Genomic DNA, 20,196 nt, shown 5'->3' on the forward strand with positions numbered 1-20,196 from the left:
AGTGGTGGACAGAGGTGCGGGGGCCCTGGGCAAGGTCCTGGGGCTCTGGGTGCCTTGGAGCCCTGTCCCTCATGAATCCAGCCTCTTCCTCCCCAAAATGGTCACGACACCTGCCCTGCACGTGGGGTGGGTCAAGTCAGACACACGCAAAACCCCTCAGTTCAAGCTCAAGAACAGCCCCGAGGTGCTGGGACTCAGCCAGTGCCATCCTGGGCTTTCCTCTCTCAGCACCCACGGAGGTGGGAACTGCCACTGTCCCACAGCCCAGCAATGAGGGCACTGTCCTGGGCCTGCGACCAGGAAGCCGCCACGCTACAGGACAAATGTGATGGACCCCATCTACACACGGGGAGGGTCAGGGCATTGGTGATCTGCTCACAATCACCGCAGGTTTCCAACACCGGACCGCTTGGGGGACTGCAGGCAGAGGGAGGCCCACCTTGCGGAGGATGAGGTGGGAGATGGACGCGTTGGCATCAATGATGATGGTGGACACCTTGTCATCACGGATCTCCTTGAGCAAGGGCGTGGGGTCCCGGCTGTCGTCCAGCATCCTCACCGAAAGAGTCTCCTTGGAGATGAGGAAGCCACGGACCAGTTCCTCCAATCGCAGCAGGCCTGAGGACGGCAGCAGGCCAGGGTCAGAGCCCTGCTGTCTCCCTCCTCCCTCACGGACCAGGGACTGCAGCGGGAGCTGAGGAGGGGGGTGGCTGTCCAGAGTACAGCTGGCTCCCTTGGGTTCTGGCTTGGTGACATGATGCACGGCTCCTCCTTAAATAATAACCCAACCTCGACCTCGCCCCAGAACTCCAGATTCCCGTCTGAGTCCCACCGGCGTGTCTGACGGGCACCTGCAGTAACACCTCCAGTCGATGAACAGTGGTTCCTTTCTGCCAGTCGCTCAGGCCAAACCCATGACAGCAGCCTGACTTCCTGTCTCTCCCTCACCCATGCCCAGTCCTAGCCTCTACCTTCAAATCACATCGGATCCCATCACACCACGCCACCATCACCACCCTGGCTGCTGCCACACTCGCACCTGAGCCTGCCCCTACACGAGCCAGGGTGAAGGACGTGCACATGCCCCTCGAAGCCCAAGGCCTCTGCTGGCTCCTCCTCTCCTCGCCCGCCACTCACTCTGCTCCTGCTGCACCTGTCTCCTGGCTGCTCCGCGTCCAGCAGACAAGTTGCCGTGTTCCACCCTGGCCGTTCCCTCTGTCCCCCGCCCCAGCCCCTCCCTCACCTCATCTGGGCCTCTACTCAGAGGCCACCTACTCCGCGCGTCCTCCTTACTCACTTCTCCTCTCCCTCAGAAGCTACTCCCGGGAGCCACACGTGCACAAAGTGCTTGTCCACCCGTTTCCTGTCTAGGTCTTCTCAGGAGCATGGACGCTTGACGAGGGGAGGGGTCCCTGCTGCTTCACTCACTGCTCTCCCTGATACCAAGAACAGTGTGTGGCACACAGCAGGTGCTCACTGAACACCTTCTGGGAGACCCCTCTTGAGCTCACGGAGCACCACCGCCCTCAGGCTCCTCACCAGTGACCTGACCAGGACACGCCACACCCACGCGTGCCCCTCAGCTGACTGCTTTCCTGCCCTCGGCTGAAGCCGCCCGCCCTCTCCCCTCGCCCACCCTTCCTCTCCCCACTGTCCCCAGCACATCCCGCGGGGATCCCCAGTCCACGCTCAGCTCTTCCTCCTGTGCCCCTTGGCACCACCCTCTCCTGCGTCACATCCCACACGCTGGCCCCAGGAGCATCCTTGAGGCTCACTCGCCTCTGCCCCGCCCCACGCCCTGCGCTGGACACGCACTCGTGCCCAAAGGCTCAGCTCAGATGTCCCCCTCTCCAGGACGTGGGCTCTGACCTCCCCGATTGCCTAGGATCCCTCCTACCTGCTCCTAGAGGCCCTGCACGCCCTACTCTGTATCATGACAGCTGGCACCCGCGGCCTCCCCCAGCCCCGGAATCCCCTCGTGCCCAGGGCCTGGCAGCCTCTGGCTCACCACCTGTGGACCAAACAGGCCTCTTGGAAGAGGAGGTGGCCGACAGAGCCAGAGAGCTCACTCTGGAAGGGGAGTGGCCTGGGTCCCCCAAGGTTCTAGCCAGGGAGTGTGGGTGGCTGCGTGGGATGCAGATCGCTTGGTAAGGGGGACGGGGGTAAGAGAAAACAAAGCGTCCAGGGCCCCCCCTCACACTCAGCCTTGGCGCAGATGAGGCTGGCTGAGGGATAGTTGAAGGACTTGAGGATCCGGGAGACAGCTAGGCTGACGTCCTCGTTGCTGGGGTACAGGCTGACAGATGCGAAGCGCAGGTACTGCAGGCGGGGCGTCTCCTCAGGACCCACCTTGATGTGGGGGATCTGGACAGAGAAGAAGCCTCGGCTTCCATCCCCTCCTCCTCCCCAGGGACCCACCCTGGCCCGGCCCAGCCCGCGCTCCCCGCCTCACCTCCTTCTCCCCACAGATATGGCTCACAGTGGAGGCAGATGCTGGGCTGGACGAGGGTCCCAAGACAGACACGACCCCCTTGGGCAGGATCTGACACACTGAAGGGGTGGGAAAGAGGCCAGAGTCAGGAACCCTCTGCCTCCTTTCCTGCCCCACCCCATGGCGCCACCCTAGCCCAAAAGGGAATCCGGACACTGGAACTACCTGCTTCTCCTCCACCTGCCTAAGACAGCATAGAGGGGGAGGGGGCACAAGCCGGAGAAACAGAAGACAAAGCAACAGAGGGACAGGGCAGATGAAGGCAGACACACAGGAAGGGGCCAAGACAGACAGACACCGGGGCCACTTTCTGACACTAAACCCAGGGCCCAGTTATGGACCACCACCTTCTGCAGCTTTCCTAACTGGCTACCACCTATAATGCCCCCAGCACCCCAGCACAGAGCTCAGCCGTGGTCCCCTGGATCTGCGCACTCCAACACCGCACTGGTTCTGCTCCTGCTTCCCCCTGAGCCGGTGCTGGTCTCTAGAATGAGAGTGGACAGCTGTTGTTTTTGCCCAGCTTTTCCTGGGGGAACTGCCCTGCCTCTCAGTCCATGGGTCTGGACTGGTATTATGACTCAGGCCGCAGGGCCGGAGCTGTGGTGTAGCGGGTAACACCGGGGCCACTTTCTGACACTAAACCCAGGGCCCAGTTATGGACCACCACCTTCTGCAGCTTTCCTAACTGGCTACCACCTATAATGCCCCCAGCACCCCAGCACAGAGCTCAGCCGTGGTCCCCTGGATCTGCGCACTCCAACACCGCACTGGTTCTGCTCCTGCTTCCCCCTGAGCCGGTGCTGGTCTCTAGAATGAGAGTGGACAGCTGTTGTTTTTGCCCAGCTTTTCCTGGGGGAACTGCCCTGCCTCTCAGTCCATGGGTCTGGACTGGTATTATGACTCAGGCCGCAGGGCCGGAGCTGTGGTGTAGCGGGTAAAGCCACTACCTGTGCTGCCAGCATCCCATATGGGCGCCAGTTTGAGTCCCGGCTGCTCCACTTCCAATCCAGCTCCCTGCTAATGCTCCTGGGAAAACAGTGGAAGGTGCCCAAGTGCTTAGGGCCCTGGACCCATGTGGGAGACCTGGAAGAAGCTCCTGGCTCCTGGTTTCAGATGGGCCCAGCTCTGGCTGTTGTGGGCATTTGAACGAGCAGATGGCAGATCTCTGTGTGTGTGTGTGTGTGTCTGTCTGTCTGTCTGTCTGTCTCTCTTTCCCCGTAACTCTACTTTACAAATAAATAAATCTGGGGGAAAAAAAAAGACTCAGGCCTGGCCCATCACAACTACATCCTCCCAGGCACAGAGACCAGTTCACAGATGGGTATGGGCTCAAATTTGACCACACAGAGCCTTTCCCAGGTCTCCTATTGCAATTATTACTGGGTTTCCTCGACTAGCAAGATATAAACTTCGAGCTGCTGGGGCCATCGTGCCACCAGCTGGGAAGCACACTCCTGAAAATGGAACCAGCTCAGAGGAAAGCCAGGTCCAGAGATAAATACAGAGAGCTCGGGGCTGGCACTGTGCAGTGGCAGGTGAAGCTGCCACTGACAACACCTACATTCCATATCCGACTGCTGGCTTGAGTCCTAGCTACTCCACTTCCAATCCATCTCCCTACCAATGTGCCTAGGAAGCCAGTCGATGATGGCCCAAATACTTGGGTCCCTGACACGCACTGGAGAGACTGGGATGGAGTCCAGGCTCCTGGCTTCAGCCTGGCCCAACCCTGGGTGTTGCAGATGCACGGGGAGTGAACCAGCAGGTGGAAGCTCTCGCTCTCACTCTTCTCTGTCATTTTGCCTCTCAAATAAAGGAACACAATTTTTTTTTTTAAAGAAATTCCTGTACCATGATTTGAACACCTGGATCCAGCCATGCCTGAAACAATCATAGGATATCACGTGATTGCTCAGACACAGCCATGCCCCAGTCCTCTTGGTGATGTCACGTGAGCTGGCAAGGTTTTTCTCTTAAACCAGCCTGAGCTAGGTTTCTGCCCTTGTCACTAAAAGCATCTTCACGGAGTACCTCGTCTTCCTCTAAACGTGTGCCTTCCACACTGGAGACAGCCCCACCGTCCGCACAGGCGATGTGCCTGCAAGGGCTCCTGGCCTTCAATCCCTCTCCCTCAGCCCACAAGTCGCCAAGCCCTGTCCCTTCTTTATCGTCAACTTCTCTCCTATCTGTCTGCATCGCTTTAAGCCCTCGGCCCCTGCACTGCTTTGGGACTCAAGTCCAGCAGGCACAAGCCTCTCAGGCATTGCCCAAATCCCATCTCCAGATTCCCCTTCCCCAAGCCCAGCTCCCTTGTCTAAGACCATCCCCGGCTCCTGACCGCCTGCGAGAGAAGAGGGCACCTTTTGCCCCGGCACTGCAGGTCTCCTTGGCTGGCCTGATGCATCCAGCCTCCCCTGTCACATCTAGCCCACAATCCCCGTCCCCAAACACCTCCTGAGTCTAGGTGGTCAGGATGGGCTGAACCCCACACCTCATTCCTCTTTCTCATCTCCAAACACTTCTCCTGGCTGCCCAGCTCCAGGCCCCAGCTCTCTGCCTCCTCACCCCCCACTCCAGCATTGCCCAAACTGTGCTCTGCACCACACCAAACAAACCCAGCAACACCGCAACCCATTCTCTTAGGGCCTTGATACAGGAACAGCAACAGGAACACGATAAAGCCTTCGGGAAGGCCTGTGGGAGGGAGACCCATGGAAAGTACCTTTGAAGGCAGCCTCCCAGGAAGAGTCTATAAGCCCAGTGTACCTGCTCGAGTGACACCTCTTAACCTCGCTCAGCCCGTCGGCACTCAACAGTCAGCCTGGCACCCACCATGTGGCAGGCCCAACTCCACAGCGCTGCTTGTGGCGATGCCCTTCCTACATCCTGCTCACCTCTCAACCCTCAGCACCACTCTAGCCTTCTCCAACTCCCCACCCCTGAGCCCCTGGAGCCAGCAGGAGCCACTTCTGGGAAGGAGAAGGCAGAGACAGACATGAAGGAAAGGGACAGATGGAGCTAGAAGAGGAATGTGGCTGAGCTGCGGAGGCCTTGGGCAGGGGAGAGACTGAGGGTCCCCAGCCCGTCATGCCTCCCCCACCCTCAGGGCCCCGCTCACTGGTGTCCGTGGTCTCGTACTGGCTGTCCCGCTGCAGCTCAAAGATGTCAACTTCCACTCGGGCCTTGGCTGGGACCTCAATGATCCCGTTGATCTGCTCCCGGGCCAAGGCCAGGGCCAGACGTTCGCCGCGGCCACACACGGTCTGGTCGTCCAGGATCGCAGCTGAGGGGACACAGGGGCTGGGGACCATACTCCTGGTGGGAAGGAGGGGCTGGGGTCTGGACTCCTGGGTCCAAGTGGAAGGGGCTCAGGGCTGGGAGCCCTCATTGCTGGCGCCCAGACTCCTGGGTTCCCAGAGAGGGCGGGTCTCAGAGGAGGCGGGGGCAGGTGCCGCAGGGCCTCACCCATGCGCAGTGATGAGAGCACCTGGCAGCTGGGGCTGGCGAAGGCAACAATCAGCAGCAGCAGCAGCTCAGCCGGCATCTTCCTCTCCTCCTCATGGGGACGCAGCTGCCGCGGCCCCCACTCGCCACCTGTGGGAGATCCCCGCGTCATGGGGAGATCGCTGATGCTGGGGCACTGTCGGTGGGGCTGGCACCCACAGCCCCTCGGACACCGTTGGTGAGGCAGTCACAGCTCCACAGCTGCTTTGGTTTGCAGCTGGCAGTGCGGAGGGCATCACCAGAGGGGAAGCCTGGCTTGGGGTTGGGGGCCACAATCAGACACTGAGTAGGACAGGCTCTGCGGGAGGCAGGAAGCAGACCACGGGTCTCAGGTAGCAGTGAGTTCCACGGACCAGCCCCACCCCAACTAGAAACCAGGAAGTACCACTCTCCCACCCGGTCCCGCCCCTGTCTCTGGGCAGGCAGCCGTTACTAGGCAACCAAAACAGGCTGGAGAGGATGCAGCAGTTGCTAGGCAACTCCATCCCAAGCTTCACTTGCCACCTTCCTGACGTCCCTGGTTCCCACAATCCCACAGGGAGAGAGGCCTGGACATCCGGGGTCTGGAGGGCAGAGTATCCGGGAGTTAGGAAACTTGGAGGGAGAAGAGACAGAGAGGGGGAGAGACAGACTCACATGGAGACACACAGATGAATGGACTGAATCAGCAAAGGGCAAAACGAAAAAAAAAAAAAAGAGTAAGGAGAGGAAACAGAATTGGAAAGTGGAAGAGAGGTTTGGGGGGGAGGGAGAGACTCAGAAAAGCAGAAAAGAAAAAGCACACAGAAATATAATGGAGTAGAAAAACGAAGAGAAGAAAGGGGAGCAAACTAGAGACACAAAGAGGAGTTCCAGGGAGCTAGGAATGGGGCTAGGAGAAAAGGGGGAGATGGGAAAATGGGGAGATGTGGAGGCAGAGAAAGACAGAAGCAGGGAGAGCCAGAGCAGGGTAAAAGGAAGAATGGGAAACCAAGGCACGGGAGAGACACAGAAAGACGAAGACAGCGTGGAGACGCCAGGAACTGACGGGGATGCAAGCAAGGAGAGCTGGAAGAAGGCTGGGAGTGCCAGAGAAGGGGTCCCAAGTGCTGCAGCCCACCCTGCCCTGGGGAGCTGAAGGAAAGGGGGTACCAGTGCATCTTGGCTCCTCACTACTCGGCACCCCAGGGTGCTAGGGGCTGCTCCAGGAACCCCGGACTTCTACAGGGCACCACCAGGCAGGGATGAGCGTGGCTCCACGTGCCTTCCCCAGGGGAAGGACTCTTGCGTTCCTTTGGGAGAGGGAATGCTATGAGGTGAGCCTGGGTATCTCCCTGCACCCCACTGGGTCCCCATGAAAGAGGAATGAGCTGGTGAGAGGGCAGAGGTACAAGTCAACACCTGAGTCCACCTTATGTGGCCATGAAGCCCAGGCCAGGGCAGCAGGAGACAGGGCCAGCCCCAGCTCTGCCCCCACCTTGCCAAGTGACCTTGAACAAGTCACTTCTCCTTCTCTCTGGGCCTCTGGGAAGGAGAAGCCTGGGTGTGGAAGGGCACGCTGGGCAAGCTGGTGACAACTGGAATTTGGCCTGTTGCGGGTGGAAGAACAAGGGACCCTGAGAGAGCTGGAGGGACAACTCATGGGGGTGGGGCCCGGAGCCAGGCAGGAGTGCGGTGGGCCATCTGGGGACAGCAAGGACTGCTGGGGCAAACAGAGGAGCCGAGACCATGCAACAGGAAGATGGAGAAATCTAGGGCAAAAGGCCTGGGACCCACAGGTGGCAGACACAGAGAGGGAGCAGAAAGACAGACAGGGGTGCAGGGACAGCCTTCACAGAAGCAAATGGACATAGCAGACACTGCCAATAAGGGGGGGGGGGCACATGTGAGAAGACAGCCAGCCTAGAAGTGAAACACTAAAGGGGACAAAGGAGGGGTGGGGAGTCAGGATCAGAGACTCAAGCAAACCCAGGTAGGAGTCAACACATAGCAGACAGCAGAGGGGAGAGGGAGAGGGAGAGAGAGAGACGGAGAGCCAGACAGCCAGCCAAGGGGCAAAGGCAAGAAGGCTGAGAGTCAGCGAAGGCAAACCAGGTGAGGGAGCAGGCAGGGAAAACAAGGGCAGGAGCGAGAATTTGGGGGAGGAGAGAAGCTGGCAAAACTCTGCCCAGAGGGGCTGCTGTGAGAGTCAGCACAGCAGGTACAGGAGGAGGGGGGCTGGAGGGGCGATGCAGGACTGACAAGCCCCAGGGAGAACCCACAGGCAGGGAGGAAGCGGGAGCGCCCTGGAGGGGCCCAGGCAGCCCACACAGGCTGCTCAGGGACACGGATGCTGGCGGTGGCGGGGGAGCGGAGCCCCCAGGCATGCGGAGGAAGGCCAGGTGGGCTGATGCACAAGTTGGGAGAGGACTGTAGCATGGAGGAGACCACCAAGGAGTCACAGAGCGGAGGGACAGCCGCTAAGAGGTGACGGCTGGAGGAGCAGGGCTTCCAGAGTGAGTCTGGGGGAGGCCCAGAGATGGGGTGGGGGGAGTGGAGAGAGACATGAAGGAGCTAGGCCTGGCTGGGGAGCTTCGGGAAGGGAGGAGGAGGGACAGGAGCTCTGACTGGGGGTAGGGGGATCAACAGAGACACCGAGACAGGGTTAGGCCAACAGCAGAGAGAGAAGTTGGGCAGAGTCAGGGAGAGCCCAGGGACACATGAAATGGAGACTGGGAAGCAGAAAGCCATTTGCAGGCAATCCAGCTGGCATGGGATGGGGACAGGGCCTGTGGCACTGTGGCAGGCAGGCAGGATGGGGCTCAGAGGGAGAGGGTGGCAGAGACTGGACCAGAGTGTGTGAGAGAGACAGAGACAGAGAGCCTGGCTGGGACCGGGTGAGGCAGGGAGAAAGCAGGGGCAGGGACACGCCGGGAGCCGGAGAAGTGAGACGGCAAGTAAGAGCTATCAGCCCTCAGGACCCCGGGGAAGCCGGGAGGGGGTGAGGGGAGGTGGAGGTGGAGGCAGGCTGAGGAGGTGGAGGGCGCCCAGCAGGCCCCTTGTCTACCCGGGCGCAGTGAGCACAGCTTTCCAGGACCCAGGACCCAGCCCAGTCCCCGCCCTGCAGACACTCACGGATCCTGGTGGGACGGAGGGCTGGGCTCCCTCGAGGCCCGAGGAGCGACAGCGGGAGATGCTGTGGCGCTGGCGGTGTGCGGCTGGGGCGGGGGGAGAGGGCAGTCCACGGGGCCCCCTCCCCCACCGCCGTCCGTGGTGGCCCCCAACTAATCCAAAACGGCGATTCCCCAGGAGCAAGAAGGAAGGACAGGTGGGAGAGGAGAGGGCGGGCCGGGGAAGGGAGGAAGGGGAAAGGAGAAAATGGAGGAGAGAAGGGGAGAGAGGAGAGGGAGAAAGAGGAGAGGAAGGCGAGAACGGAGGGGAACAGGCACGGGCGAAGCCGGGGGAGGGGGAAGCCGGCCCAGGAAAGGGCCCCCGCCCCCTCCCCTAGCCTGGCCGGCCTGGGGGGGCCACGGGGGGCGAGGACTGGGTGGAGAAGAAGAAGCCGGCCATCAGGAGAAGTGGGGGAGGGGAGGGCCTGACAGGGGGGGAGGGGACCGCCCCCTTCCCCCCCTCCCCCCAGGAGCCTTGGCCCGGCCCTGGAGACAGCGAGGGGCCCGGGAGTCCTCAAGCTCACAGCCCCCACGGGAAAAGCATGCTGGGGGCGGGGAGAGCCCCAGCAGTGGAGGGGCTGGCTGGCAAGGATGGGGGCTGGCAGCCCCAAAGAAGCCAAGCAGGGGGCAGACGAGGTGGAAGGATTGGGGGTTGGGGGGGGTGGGAGGGAGGATGGCGAGGAGCAGGTGGAAGAAGGCGGAGGAGGGTGGGGTGTCCCGGGGGCTGCCTGTGCAGGGCCTTGGAGGGAGGGCCCAGCCACAGACTCCTGGTCCCCCGCGAGAAGCAGCCGCCGCCGACTCCGGGTTCCCAGCTGGGCCTGCCTGCCCGCCCGCCGCCGGCCGCCGCCACCGCTCCTTCTCCCCTCCGAGGCCGCCTGCCCGCCTGCCCGCCCGCCGCCCGCCCGCCGCCCGCGCTGGGTCCTGGAGCGCGGGGGGCGGGGGGAACGAGAGATGGAGGGAGGGAGGCAGGGAGGAGGGGAGGAGGGCGGGTGAGCGGGCGGGCGGGAGGGAGGCAGGCTGAGAGCGCGGAGGGAGGGGGCTGGGGGAGCCCGTATTGGTCGGGACTGGGGGGCCCCCCGCGAGGAGAATGCTGATGAGAAGAGGAGCTGCATTGGACGGCGGGCCCACCCCCGGGGCCACCCCCTCCACCACACGGTGCCACCGCCCTGTCCAGGCAGCCCTGGGCACAGGAGCCCATAGAGATGAGAGGCAGCTGGGAGACACGGGGAGGAGGCCTTGGAGATGGAGGAGAGGGCTACAGAGATGAAAAAAAAAATGCAAAGAAACAGAAAGGCCAGTCTCCAGACCCAGATAGGTGGGCCAAGGCTCTGAACCCAACAAGCACAAGGATAAGGCAAGGTCCAGGAGACAGGGTCAAAGGGCCCATGGAGACAAGGGGCCGCTGTGCACTGAGACAGCCCCTTGAAGATGAGCCGAGGCCACAGACCTGGGACGAGGAAGAAGTTCACAGAAGCCGGGGCAGGCCCACAGGTTCCAAGGGGACCCTCAGAGACAAGGACGTGGCTCATAGACACTAAAGGCCCAGTGATAGGAGCCCCTCCAAATAGAATAGCCCCTGTAGAGGGAAGGAAATGGGTGCTAAGCACAGGAATTCTCCCTGGGACCTAGAGAAATCTGTGGGTTCCATGGAGATGAGTGGGTGGGAGCAGAGGCAGAGAGGAGGGGGGACAAGGGCAGAGAGCTGGTGGGCAGACCCAGAGTGGGAGACTACCTTCCAGGGGAACACTGTGCCCCTCCCAGGGAGCGAGCAGGGCAGGCAGAAAAAGAATTGACACAGATCTTAGAGAGGGGGTGGGTGGTGTGTGGCTGGGAGGGGGTTGAAATTTGGGGGGAAGGAACATGACAGTTGGTGCCGAAGGCTGAGCCTGTGACTCACTGCCACCCCCGAGGCTCGTGATGGGGAGGAGACACAGGCACACTCACGTGCAGCCCCCCAGCACATGTGACCACATGCCTTGCACACACAGCTGGCACGTGGCAACTCAGGCCACACACACACACAGTGGCCTGGGAAGACCTGTGCAGCTGCTATGTGGGGCACCCCTGACATGCACCTGCCATATCCTTACCCTGACGGTCCACCCCCATCACCCTACTCGGCCTCCCTAAAACCCACTCTCAGTTCCAGTCAGGCCTGACAGCTGTACGCCTACCTGCCAGTAGGCCTTTCCTTGGGCAGGCACCCCAACACAGAATACCTATCTTCTCTAAATTCAACTTGTCCCCAAAGTCCTAGTGCTACCTCTGGAGAGACCCAGGGCAGGTGTTTGGCTCGGCAGTTAAGACACCACTTGGGATACCCACAGCCCACATCGGAGTGCTGGACTTGACTCCCTGCTGTGCTTCCTGGTCCAGCATCCTGATTTATGCACGCCCTGGGAGGCAGCAGGTGACGGCCCAAGTTTGGGTCTCCGCCACCACAGGGAGACCAGGATGGAGTTCCTGGCTCCGGCTTTGGCCTGCCTCACCAGCTGGGGAGTGAACCAGCCGATGGAAGATCTCTTTATCTCTCTCCCTTTCAAATGATTAATTTTTTTTTTTTTTTGACAGGCAGAGTGGACAGTGAGAGAGAGAGACAGAGAGAAAGGTCTTCCTTTGCCGTTGGTTCACCCTCCAATGGCCGCCGCGGCCGGCGCGCTGCGGCCGGCGCACCGCACTGATCCGATGGCAGGAGCCAGGAGCCAGGTGCTTTTCCTGGTCTCCCATGGGGTGCAGGGCCCAAGCACCTGGGCCATCCTCCACTGCACTCCCTGGCCACAGCAGAGAGCTGGCCTGGAAGAGGGGCAACCGGGACAGAATCCGGCGCCCCGACCGGGACTAGAACCCGGTGTGCCGGCGCCGCTAGGCGGAGGATTAGCCTAGTGAGCCGCGGCGCCAGCCCTCAAATGATTAATTTTTAAAAATAAACTACCATATTGGAAATTTATATTCATTAAATAAAAGTTAAAAAAAATAAACTACCATAAAAAAGAAAGAAAAGAAAACCTGCTCCAGGCAGCATCTGAAGAGAAAGGACTTCACAGAGAGAGGCCTCGGAAGGCAAGCAGGACCCTGGGTTTTCAGGAGCTGGAGCCTGCCCGCAGACACAGGGGGCCTGTCTGTCAGAGGCGGAGCCCAGCCCCAACCGGAGGTGCCATCGTCCCAAGAACGGATTCGGATGCCTCACGGCAGGCTGGTCCCAGCTTTAACGCTGACCCCCCAAACTTCCTGTGTTCATCTACTCCACACACAACCACAGAACCTGAGGCTCCTCCAGTTCCCAGGAAAAATAACTCCCAAATTGTTCTCTGCATCTCCCCCAGATCTGCAGAGGCTCTTATCCCCATTTCACATGAGAAAACTGAGACACAGGGGAGTTGCCTTCTCTAAGGTCACAGCTAGAAGTGGCAGGGCCAGGACCCCCGTCCAGACAGTCCTGACCCATGGGCCTGGGGCTGGGGAGCTGAATCACGTGGTAAGTTAGGACACCCAGAGACCGGCTAGCTGAAGGGCACAGCAAAGGTGACGACTTAAGTCAGACCTAGATCTTCACTAGGTTCTGCACTCCCGGTAGCTTTTTTTTTGGGGGGGGGGGGAGAGGGCTGGGGGAGTGGGGGTCTCAGGTGGGGAAATGACCCGACTCCAAGATTCCTAATCTGAAAAACGGGAGGGGTGGGGAGGGGAGGTTTGACCCCGTCCTTGGGTGCACGGAGTGACTCTCCGAAACATTTCCAACTATGCTGGGGCAGCTCCTCCCGAAGTGCGGTGGGCGGGCAGCGAAGTTGGCAAGCAGGCACCGACCGAGGCCCCTCGGACACGGCGGACCCACACTGCGGGAGCTGGGCAGGGGCAGGGGCAGGGTCACCTCCTCCGGCTCTCCCCTTCAGTGTCCTCTACACTCCCGTTTCTTCAGCTAACTTCCTCTCCCTGGTGCCCCCTCTTCTTCCTCCCATTCCCACGGCCACCCCCCAACCCCGCAGCCCTCAGCTCTTCCTTGTTTGTCCAGAGTCCTTCACTGATTTCCCCTCATCATTTCAACCTCCTCACCCCAAGGCCCCCTCGGGTTTTGTCCCCTTTCTTCCGCCTTCATTTTCCCGTTTCTAATAAAGTGGGTGCGGAGCTTCGGTTTCCCCTGGACTCCTGTGATGGGTGTTGCGGTTCACCCGCACCTACGCTGCGAGTGGTTTTTCACTTCCTACTTGTGACCCTCCGGGGCTCCTGGGCCTCAGTTCACCCGCTCCCGCCCTCCGGGTCTCACGTGCCTCAACTTCCCAGACTTTTACCCCCAAACCCCGACCCAGACGCCAACTCCAGCACGGAGCCCCCAAGATGGCGGCCCAGCCTCGCTCCGCCGCCTGACGTCACCGCGCTGCTCTCAGCGCGGCGTTCCCATCTCGAGCCCTCAGAGGCGGAGTCGAGGGGGAGGAGCATCCTCTAGGGAGGCTTATGGGGGCGGTCGCTACCAACCCAGGGGCCTGCCAATGAGCGAACGTCGGAAGACGATTGGTTGAGCGCTGCGGCTATCCCAACCCTCTGTCTCATTGGCCCAGGCCTGAGAAACACGAGCAACGATTGGTCGCACGGCAGGAACTAGACGGGCGATGATTGGACGCGTTCGGCCGTCCGCGCAGCGACCGAGGAGGAAGGTGGGAGGGGCGTTGGTGAGGGCGGCTCGGGGCGAGAGCGAGGCTGCGGAGCAGGCGAGAGGAGACCGCGGGAGCTAGAGAGGGCGCAGCGCTAGGGTGGCCGTGCAAGGGGAGCTAGGGCCCGGGCTCGGGCCCGGGGCGTGCGAGACGGCGGAGGCGGGTGAGTGAGCGGTCGCGTGGAGGGCCGGCCCAGCGCCCTGCCCTGGCCCCGCGGCCTGCCCTCGTCACTCCGCCTGCGCACTGAAGGCCCGAGGGGGGCGCGCGCCGGCCGGCGAGGGCGGAGCGGCACCAACGGCCCGCCGGGCGCGCGGGCGGCCTAGAGGGGCCGGTGCGGGGCGGCGGGTGGGAAAGGGGGTTAGAGGCGAGCGGTGGGGCTGAGCAGGGGCGGGGCTCGGCCTCGGGGCCGGGAGGGACCTGGGTGGGAAGAGGGGGGCCCTTAGAGCTCCCCCGCGGTGAGGATGCCAAGGGTCGTTGGGGTGGTGGGAGAAAGCCAGGAGCGAGGACAGGGGGTTGGGGGCCGGGGAGTTTAGGGCGTGAGAAAAGAGGTAATGAAGTTGAAGTGGGGGAAACAAATGGGAGAATTAGGGCAGGGTTTTGCTGGGAAAAGATCCTAGGAAGTGGGCATCCCTAAAGGGGCTTGAGTGCCGGGAGAGAGGTCCAGGTGTTAGATGGGGTGGGGATAGGGAGACAGGTGCGTGTGCCTAAGGAAGGGGGTTCAGGGTACTCCTGGAATGCGAATGAGATGTTAGGGTGGTGAAGAGTTGGGGGGCCTGAGTGTGCTGGTGAGAGGGGTTTGGGTGTAAGGAGGAGGAGGGCTTCTGGACGCGCGTGTTGATGGGGTTTCTGCATGAGACTGGGGGGGGGGTCTGGGTATCCCCAAGGGGGTTTGGGCAGTGGGAGGGGTGTGTGTAAAGGACTGAAGCCATGGGGAAGGGTATGCCAGCCACCTCTAGGTGGGTAGAGCGCGGGGGGTCTTGGGCAAAGAGGAGTGGAATCCGCAGACAAGGGGTCTAGGCATCCCGCAATGGGCTGGGGTGGGGGTGGGTCTTTATGAATGAGAAAGGGTTAGGCTGACGATGTGAAGGGGGCCTGGGTGTCCCTGGATGGGTTTGGATTTGGGGTGGGCGTTTTTGCAGAGGGGCTCTAGGTTGCTAGGAAGAGGGAGTCGAACTATCCCTGAATGTGTTGGTTGTATTTAAAGAGAAGGGGTTGAAGTCATTGGAAGAGGGCATTCTGGTATCCCAGAGAGGGCAGAGTGGTAGATTTGCTGTTGGTACAGAGGTGCTTGATGGGAAGTCTGAATACCACAGGTGCCGGGGCTGGGTGGTGGGAGGGTCTGAGTTTGAAGAAAAGATTGGCTTTTGTGCGGGTGGGTCTGGGCCGCGATTGTGGAGGGGGTCAGTATCTGGAAGAGGGTCTAGATGTAGGCATGGGTTAGGCCAGCCTGAGAAACGCGGGGCGGGGGTGGGAAGGGGTAGTAGGGAGAGCGGGTAGCAGGGTGGGGGTGCACCGTGGCAGGGCTTGGGGCAGTCTGGGTGTGAAGGGGGGCTGATAGTGGGGGGAGTGTGGCTGGGAGAAGTGGGCAGCCAGGGCCTGTGAGGGCGAGCTGGTGAGGAGTCCGCGGAGGAGGTCCGGGTGGAGGGGAGACAGGCTGCTGTGTGACGGGCAGGGCCTTGGAGCTACTGGGAGGCACAGGAGATGCGGGGACTGCACAGGTGACAAGGATCTGGTGGGTGGAGTTTGATGCAGAGGTGAGACTTGTGTTGAGTCCCTGGGAAGATGATGTGCTCAGGGGAGAAAGGATTATTAGGGAGGGGGGTGGGAGTGGGGAAAAATGGAAGAAGTTAGAGGGGGAAAGAGACCTGCGGTGTTGGGGGGCGACACAGGGAACAGCTGAGGGGTCTGGAAGCAGGGCCTGATGCTCGGTCTCTGCTCTTCCCCTCGCAGCCCAGGGCCTCGCTGCCGCCATGACGGAGGAGTCGGAGGAGACGGTCCTGTACATTGAGCACCGCTATGTCTGCTCTGAGTGCAACCAGCTCTACGGATCGCTGGAGGAGGTGCTCGTGCATCAGAACTCCCATGTGCCCCAGCAGCACTTCGAGCTGGTGGGCGTTGCCGACCCTGGAGTCACCGTGGCCACAGAGGCAGCGTCGGGCACGGGCTTGTATCAGACCCTAGTGCAGGAGAGCCAGTACCAGTGCCTGGAGTGTGGGCAGCTGCTGCTGTCACCCAGCCAGCTCCTGGAGCACCAGGAGCTGCACCTGAAGATGATGGCCCCCCAGGAGGCGGTGCCAGCCGAGCCGCCGCCCAAAGCGCCCGCCTTGAGCTCCAGCACCATCCATTATGAGTGTGTGGATTGCAAGGCCCTCTTTGCCAGCCAGGAGCTCTGGCTGAGCCACCGGCAGACGCACCTCCGGGCCACGCCCACCAAGGCTCCCGCGCCGGTTGTCCTGGGATCCCCTGTTGTCCTAGGCCCTCCCGTGGGCCAGGCCCGCGTGGCCGTGGAGCATTCGTACCGAAAGGCCGAAGAGGGTGGGGAAGGCGCGGCCGTGCCGTCCGCGGCTGCCAGCAGCACGGAGGTGCTGACGGAGGTGGAGCTGCTGCTCTACAAGTGCTCCGAGTGCTCCCAGCTCTTCCAGCTGCCGGCTGACTTCCTGGAGCACCAGGCCACCCACTTCCCTGCGTCTGTGCCAGCGTCCGAGGAGCCCGCCTTGCAGCAGGAGGCCCTGGCCCCGCCCCCCGCGGAGGTGCCCGTGTCTCAGCCGGAACCCCTGCCGGCCTCGGACCACAGTTACGAGCTGCGCAACGGTGAAGCCGTGGGGCGCGATCGCCGAGGGCGCAGGGCCCGGAGGAACGCCAGCGGAGAGGCGGGTGGGGCGGCCTCGCAGGAGCTCCTGTGCTCTGCCTGTGACCAGCTCTTCCTCTCCCCCCACCAGCTACAGCAGCACCTGCGCAGCCACAGGGAGGGCGTCTTCAAGTGCCCCCTCTGCAGCCGTGTCTTCCCCAGCCCTTCCAGCCTGGACCAGCACCTCGGAGACCACAGCAGCGAGTCCCACTTCCTGTGTGTAGACTGTGGCCTGGCCTTTGGCACAGAGGCCCTCCTCCTGGCCCATCGGCGGGCCCACACCCCAAACCCTTTGCACTCGTGTCCGTGCGGGAAAACCTTTGTCAACCTCACCAAGTTCCTTTATCACCGGCGTACCCACGGGGCCGGGGGTGTCCCTCTGCCCACGACGCCAGTCCCACCAGAGGAGCCTGTCATCAGTTTGCCCGAGCCAGCCCCAGCAGAGACTGGAGAGGCGGAGGCCCCGGAGCCCCCTGCGTCTGAGGAGAGCTCAGCAGAGCCCACTGCCCCAGGCACCTACCGCTGCCTCCTGTGCAGCCGTGAGTTCGGCAAGGCGTTGCAGCTGACCCGGCACCAGCGTTTTGTGCACCGGCTAGAGCGGCGCCATAAATGCAGCATTTGTGGCAAGATGTTCAAGAAGAAGTCGCACGTGCGTAACCACCTGCGCACGCACACAGGGGAGCGGCCCTTCCCCTGCCCTGACTGCTCCAAGCCCTTCAACTCGCCTGCCAACCTGGCTCGCCACCGGCTCACGCACACGGGAGAGCGCCCCTACCGCTGCGGGGACTGCGGCAAGGCGTTCACGCAGAGCTCCACGCTGAGGCAGCACCGCCTGGTGCACGCCCAGCACTTCCCCTACCGCTGCCAGGAGTGTGGGGTGCGTTTCCACCGCCCCTACCGCCTGCTCATGCACCGCTACCACCACACGGGCGAATACCCCTACAAGTGCCGGGAGTGCCCCCGCTCGTTCCTGCTGCGCCGGCTGCTGGAGGTGCACCAGCTCGTGGCCCACGCTGGGCGCCAGCCCCACCGCTGCGCTTCCTGTGGGGCCGCCTTCCCGTCTTCCCTGCGGCTCCGGGAGCACCGCTGTGCTGCCGCCGCCGCCCAGGCCCCACGGCGCTTTGAGTGCGGCACCTGTGGCAAGAAAGTGGGCTCGGCTGCTCGGCTGCAGGCACACGAGGCAGCCCACGCGGCCGCTGGGCCTGGAGAGGTCCTGGCTAAGGAGCCCCCGGCCCCTCGGGCCCCACGGGCCTCTCGTACACCACTTACAGCCTCGCCAGCGGCCCTCGCAGGCGCGGCCCCCGCGGCCCCCGCAGCCCCAGCCCCTGCCCGACGCCGGGGGCTGGAATGCAGTGAGTGCAAGAAGCTGTTCAGCACAGAGACCTCCCTGCAGGTCCACCGGCGCATCCACACTGGCGAGCGGCCCTACCCGTGTCCAGACTGTGGCAAGGCTTTCCGGCAGAGCACGCACCTGAAAGACCACCGGCGCCTGCACACGGGCGAGCGGCCCTTTGCCTGCGAGGTGTGTGGCAAGGCCTTCGCCATCTCCATGCGCCTCGCGGAGCATCGCCGCATCCACACAGGCGAGCGGCCTTACTCCTGCCCCGACTGTGGCAAGAGCTACCGCTCCTTCTCCAACCTCTGGAAGCACCGCAAGACCCACCAGCAGCAGCACCAGGCCGCCGTGCGGCAGCAGCTGGCAGAGGCGGAGGCCGCCGTTGGCCTGGCTGTGATGGAGACGGCGGTGGAGGCTCTGCCCCTGGTGGAGGCCATCGAGATCTACCCTCTGGCGGAGGCCGAGGGCGTGCAGATCAGTGGGTGACTCGCTGGAGGCCCTCCAGTGCCCCGACCTCGTACAGACCGTGCCCCAACCCTCTCCCCTCCCTGCTGCCATGTACGTTCTGTCACTGAATTTATTTTCTCCTCTTGGGGGTGCTCTGGGGTTCTTGATACGCGTAAAGGTGCCCCCCACACCTGCTAGCACTGGTGACTCCAGAGTGAAATAGTCTAATAAAGACCGAGTTGAACACTGATGTGCTTTTGTCGGGCGCAGTCATGGAGGGTGGAATTTGGGAACAAAGAGGTCAGGTAACGGGTCCCACTTCTCTGACGGCACCCAGACCACCTGGCAGGAAACTCGGTAAACACTGGATGGCTTGAAGAGGACCCGGAGTCCTGGAGGCAGTATGGTGTGCTTGCCACTAGAGGTCCCCACAGCCCTCTGGGAAAACCCAAAGCTGTGCTGGTGGCAGAAGAATCTTCAGTTTGTCATCCCAGCCCTCCCCCTCTGGCTCGATGTGGGCCGTGTCCCCTAAGGCCGGCTGGTGTTCACACTGAGGACAGATGCAGGTCAGGCATGATCCCTGGGATGGTAGAGGGTGGCTTCCAGGGCCAGACCCTGCCGCGGAGTTGGAGATGCTGGATGTGGGGTGGGGTACACAGCCTCATAAGGGGAGGTGCCTTGAAGCCCCCGACTTGGACTTGGGCTTGGCCATGGGGAGAGGACTGTTCGGTGGCTGGCTGATGTCTGGGTACTGAGTTTATCTGCAGTACTTTCTCTGCATACATGACACTGATCCTGTGGGAACACTGGAAGGACTCCCACATGGAAAGCACTGGGTGACTTGTCCACGGTCATTCAAGCCCTGCTAGAGCACATGTGACTTTAGCTCGGTTTTGTTTGGTTCAGTCACCCCTAAGCTTTCCTGTCCCTCTGCTGCCGTCTGTGCGCTCGGGGAAGTATGTGTGACTGGTGGGAATGCACAGTTGCCCAGTCAGACTTGCTCTAGGAGAACCCCGATTCTTCTGTTAGAACTTGTTCTCTCCTCTGTAGGCCCAGGGCTGTAGGGCATTGTTTGAAAGTTCCTGGCTTAACCTGCTGTCCAGATAAGAGGGCTCCAAGAGGGAACAGATCGCCAAGGCCACGTAGCTGATAGAACTAAAGCTGGAAGTCAGCTCTCCTGATTGCGGTTTTTTACACTGGCCTTTTAATTTTTTGAGCCCCCCCTCCCCCCACCACACTTTTTTAGAAGGGCAGAGGTCTTCCATCTGCTGGTTCACTCCCCAGATGCCTGCAACACCCAGTGATGGGCCAGGCTAAAGCCAGGAGTCCGGAACCCAATCTGGGTCTCCCATGTGGGTGGCAGGGACCCAACTATTTGAGCCATCACCTGCTGCCTCCCAGGGTGTGCATTAGCAGGAAGCTGGGTCAGAAGCAGGGAGCCAGTGGACTCGGCTTACGAAGAGCACTCCCTTACTGAGCCGTGTGGTGTTTCCCACCGGTGTGCGTGTCACAGGCACCATCAGTAATCACACACCCTGCGGAGGGGACTTGAGTCGTCCGAGCCCAACGTGCCTGGTTGTTCTTTCTGAGGTAAAGATTCATTCCTGAACGCCCCTCGCCCCTCAAGAAGAGCTGTAACGTCCTTGAAGTCATGCCAGATAGGTGCTTAGAACAGTCAGAGGAATCATCCCTGCCCAAGACCATGAGAACCAGGCTGACTCAGGAGAAGGGGCAGGGATGGGGAAACGGGGTGCGTCTGACCACAAGACCGGTGCTCTGCAGAGTGGCTCTGAGCG

General features: G+C 61.7%; 2 protein-coding genes across 9 annotated transcripts in view; one reads left to right on the forward strand and one right to left on the reverse strand.

Moving 5' to 3' along the window:
* The window catches only part of GRIK5 (glutamate ionotropic receptor kainate type subunit 5), a 58,782-nt gene extending 48,720 nt beyond the window's left edge, over positions 1 to 10,062 (reverse strand). Inside the window, exons 1-6 of one of the 7 annotated variants that reach the window (XM_051836471.2) lie at positions 9,092 to 10,062; positions 5,960 to 6,088; positions 5,613 to 5,777; positions 2,453 to 2,550; positions 2,199 to 2,364; positions 440 to 618 (exon numbers count right to left, since the gene is read on the reverse strand). In XM_051836471.2, the coding sequence (XP_051692431.1) occupies positions 440 to 618; positions 2,199 to 2,364; positions 2,453 to 2,550; positions 5,613 to 5,777; positions 5,960 to 6,038 (687 nt within the window). In that variant the 5' untranslated portion in view covers positions 6,039 to 6,088; positions 9,092 to 10,062. The remainder of the gene's footprint in view (positions 1 to 439; positions 619 to 2,198; positions 2,365 to 2,452; positions 2,551 to 5,612; positions 5,778 to 5,959; positions 6,089 to 9,091) is intronic. The other 6 variants (XM_070063290.1, XM_070063291.1, XM_051836466.2 and 3 more) reach the window with 6 other exon arrangements.
* A 3,705-nt stretch (positions 10,063 to 13,767) lies between these two features.
* Positions 13,768 to 18,650, forward strand: ZNF574 (zinc finger protein 574). Of its 2 annotated transcripts, none has more exons than XM_051836475.2 (2): positions 13,768 to 13,932; positions 15,720 to 18,650. In XM_051836475.2, the coding sequence occupies exon 2, from the start codon at positions 15,740 to 15,742 to the stop codon at positions 18,437 to 18,439; it is 2,700 nt and encodes an 899-aa protein (XP_051692435.1). In that variant the 5' UTR covers positions 13,768 to 13,932; positions 15,720 to 15,739; the 3' UTR covers positions 18,440 to 18,650. The 2 variants fall into 2 exon arrangements, with proteins under 2 accessions (XP_051692435.1, XP_002722346.2); XM_002722300.5 differs by lacking the exon at positions 13,768 to 13,932 and adding an exon at positions 14,068 to 15,523.
* The last annotated feature ends 1,546 nt before the right edge of the window (positions 18,651 to 20,196 follow it).

The sequence above is a fragment of the Oryctolagus cuniculus genome, chromosome 18, assembly GCF_964237555.1.
Source record: "Oryctolagus cuniculus chromosome 18, mOryCun1.1, whole genome shotgun sequence".
In the NCBI taxonomy this organism is placed as follows: Eukaryota; Metazoa; Chordata; class Mammalia; order Lagomorpha; family Leporidae; genus Oryctolagus; species Oryctolagus cuniculus.

What these genes read in the sequence shown, in the direction of transcription:
- ZNF574 (XM_051836475.2), top strand. Translation starts at nt 15,740, where the DNA reads ATGACGGAGGAGTCGGAGGAGACGGTCCTGTACATTGAGCACCGCTAT.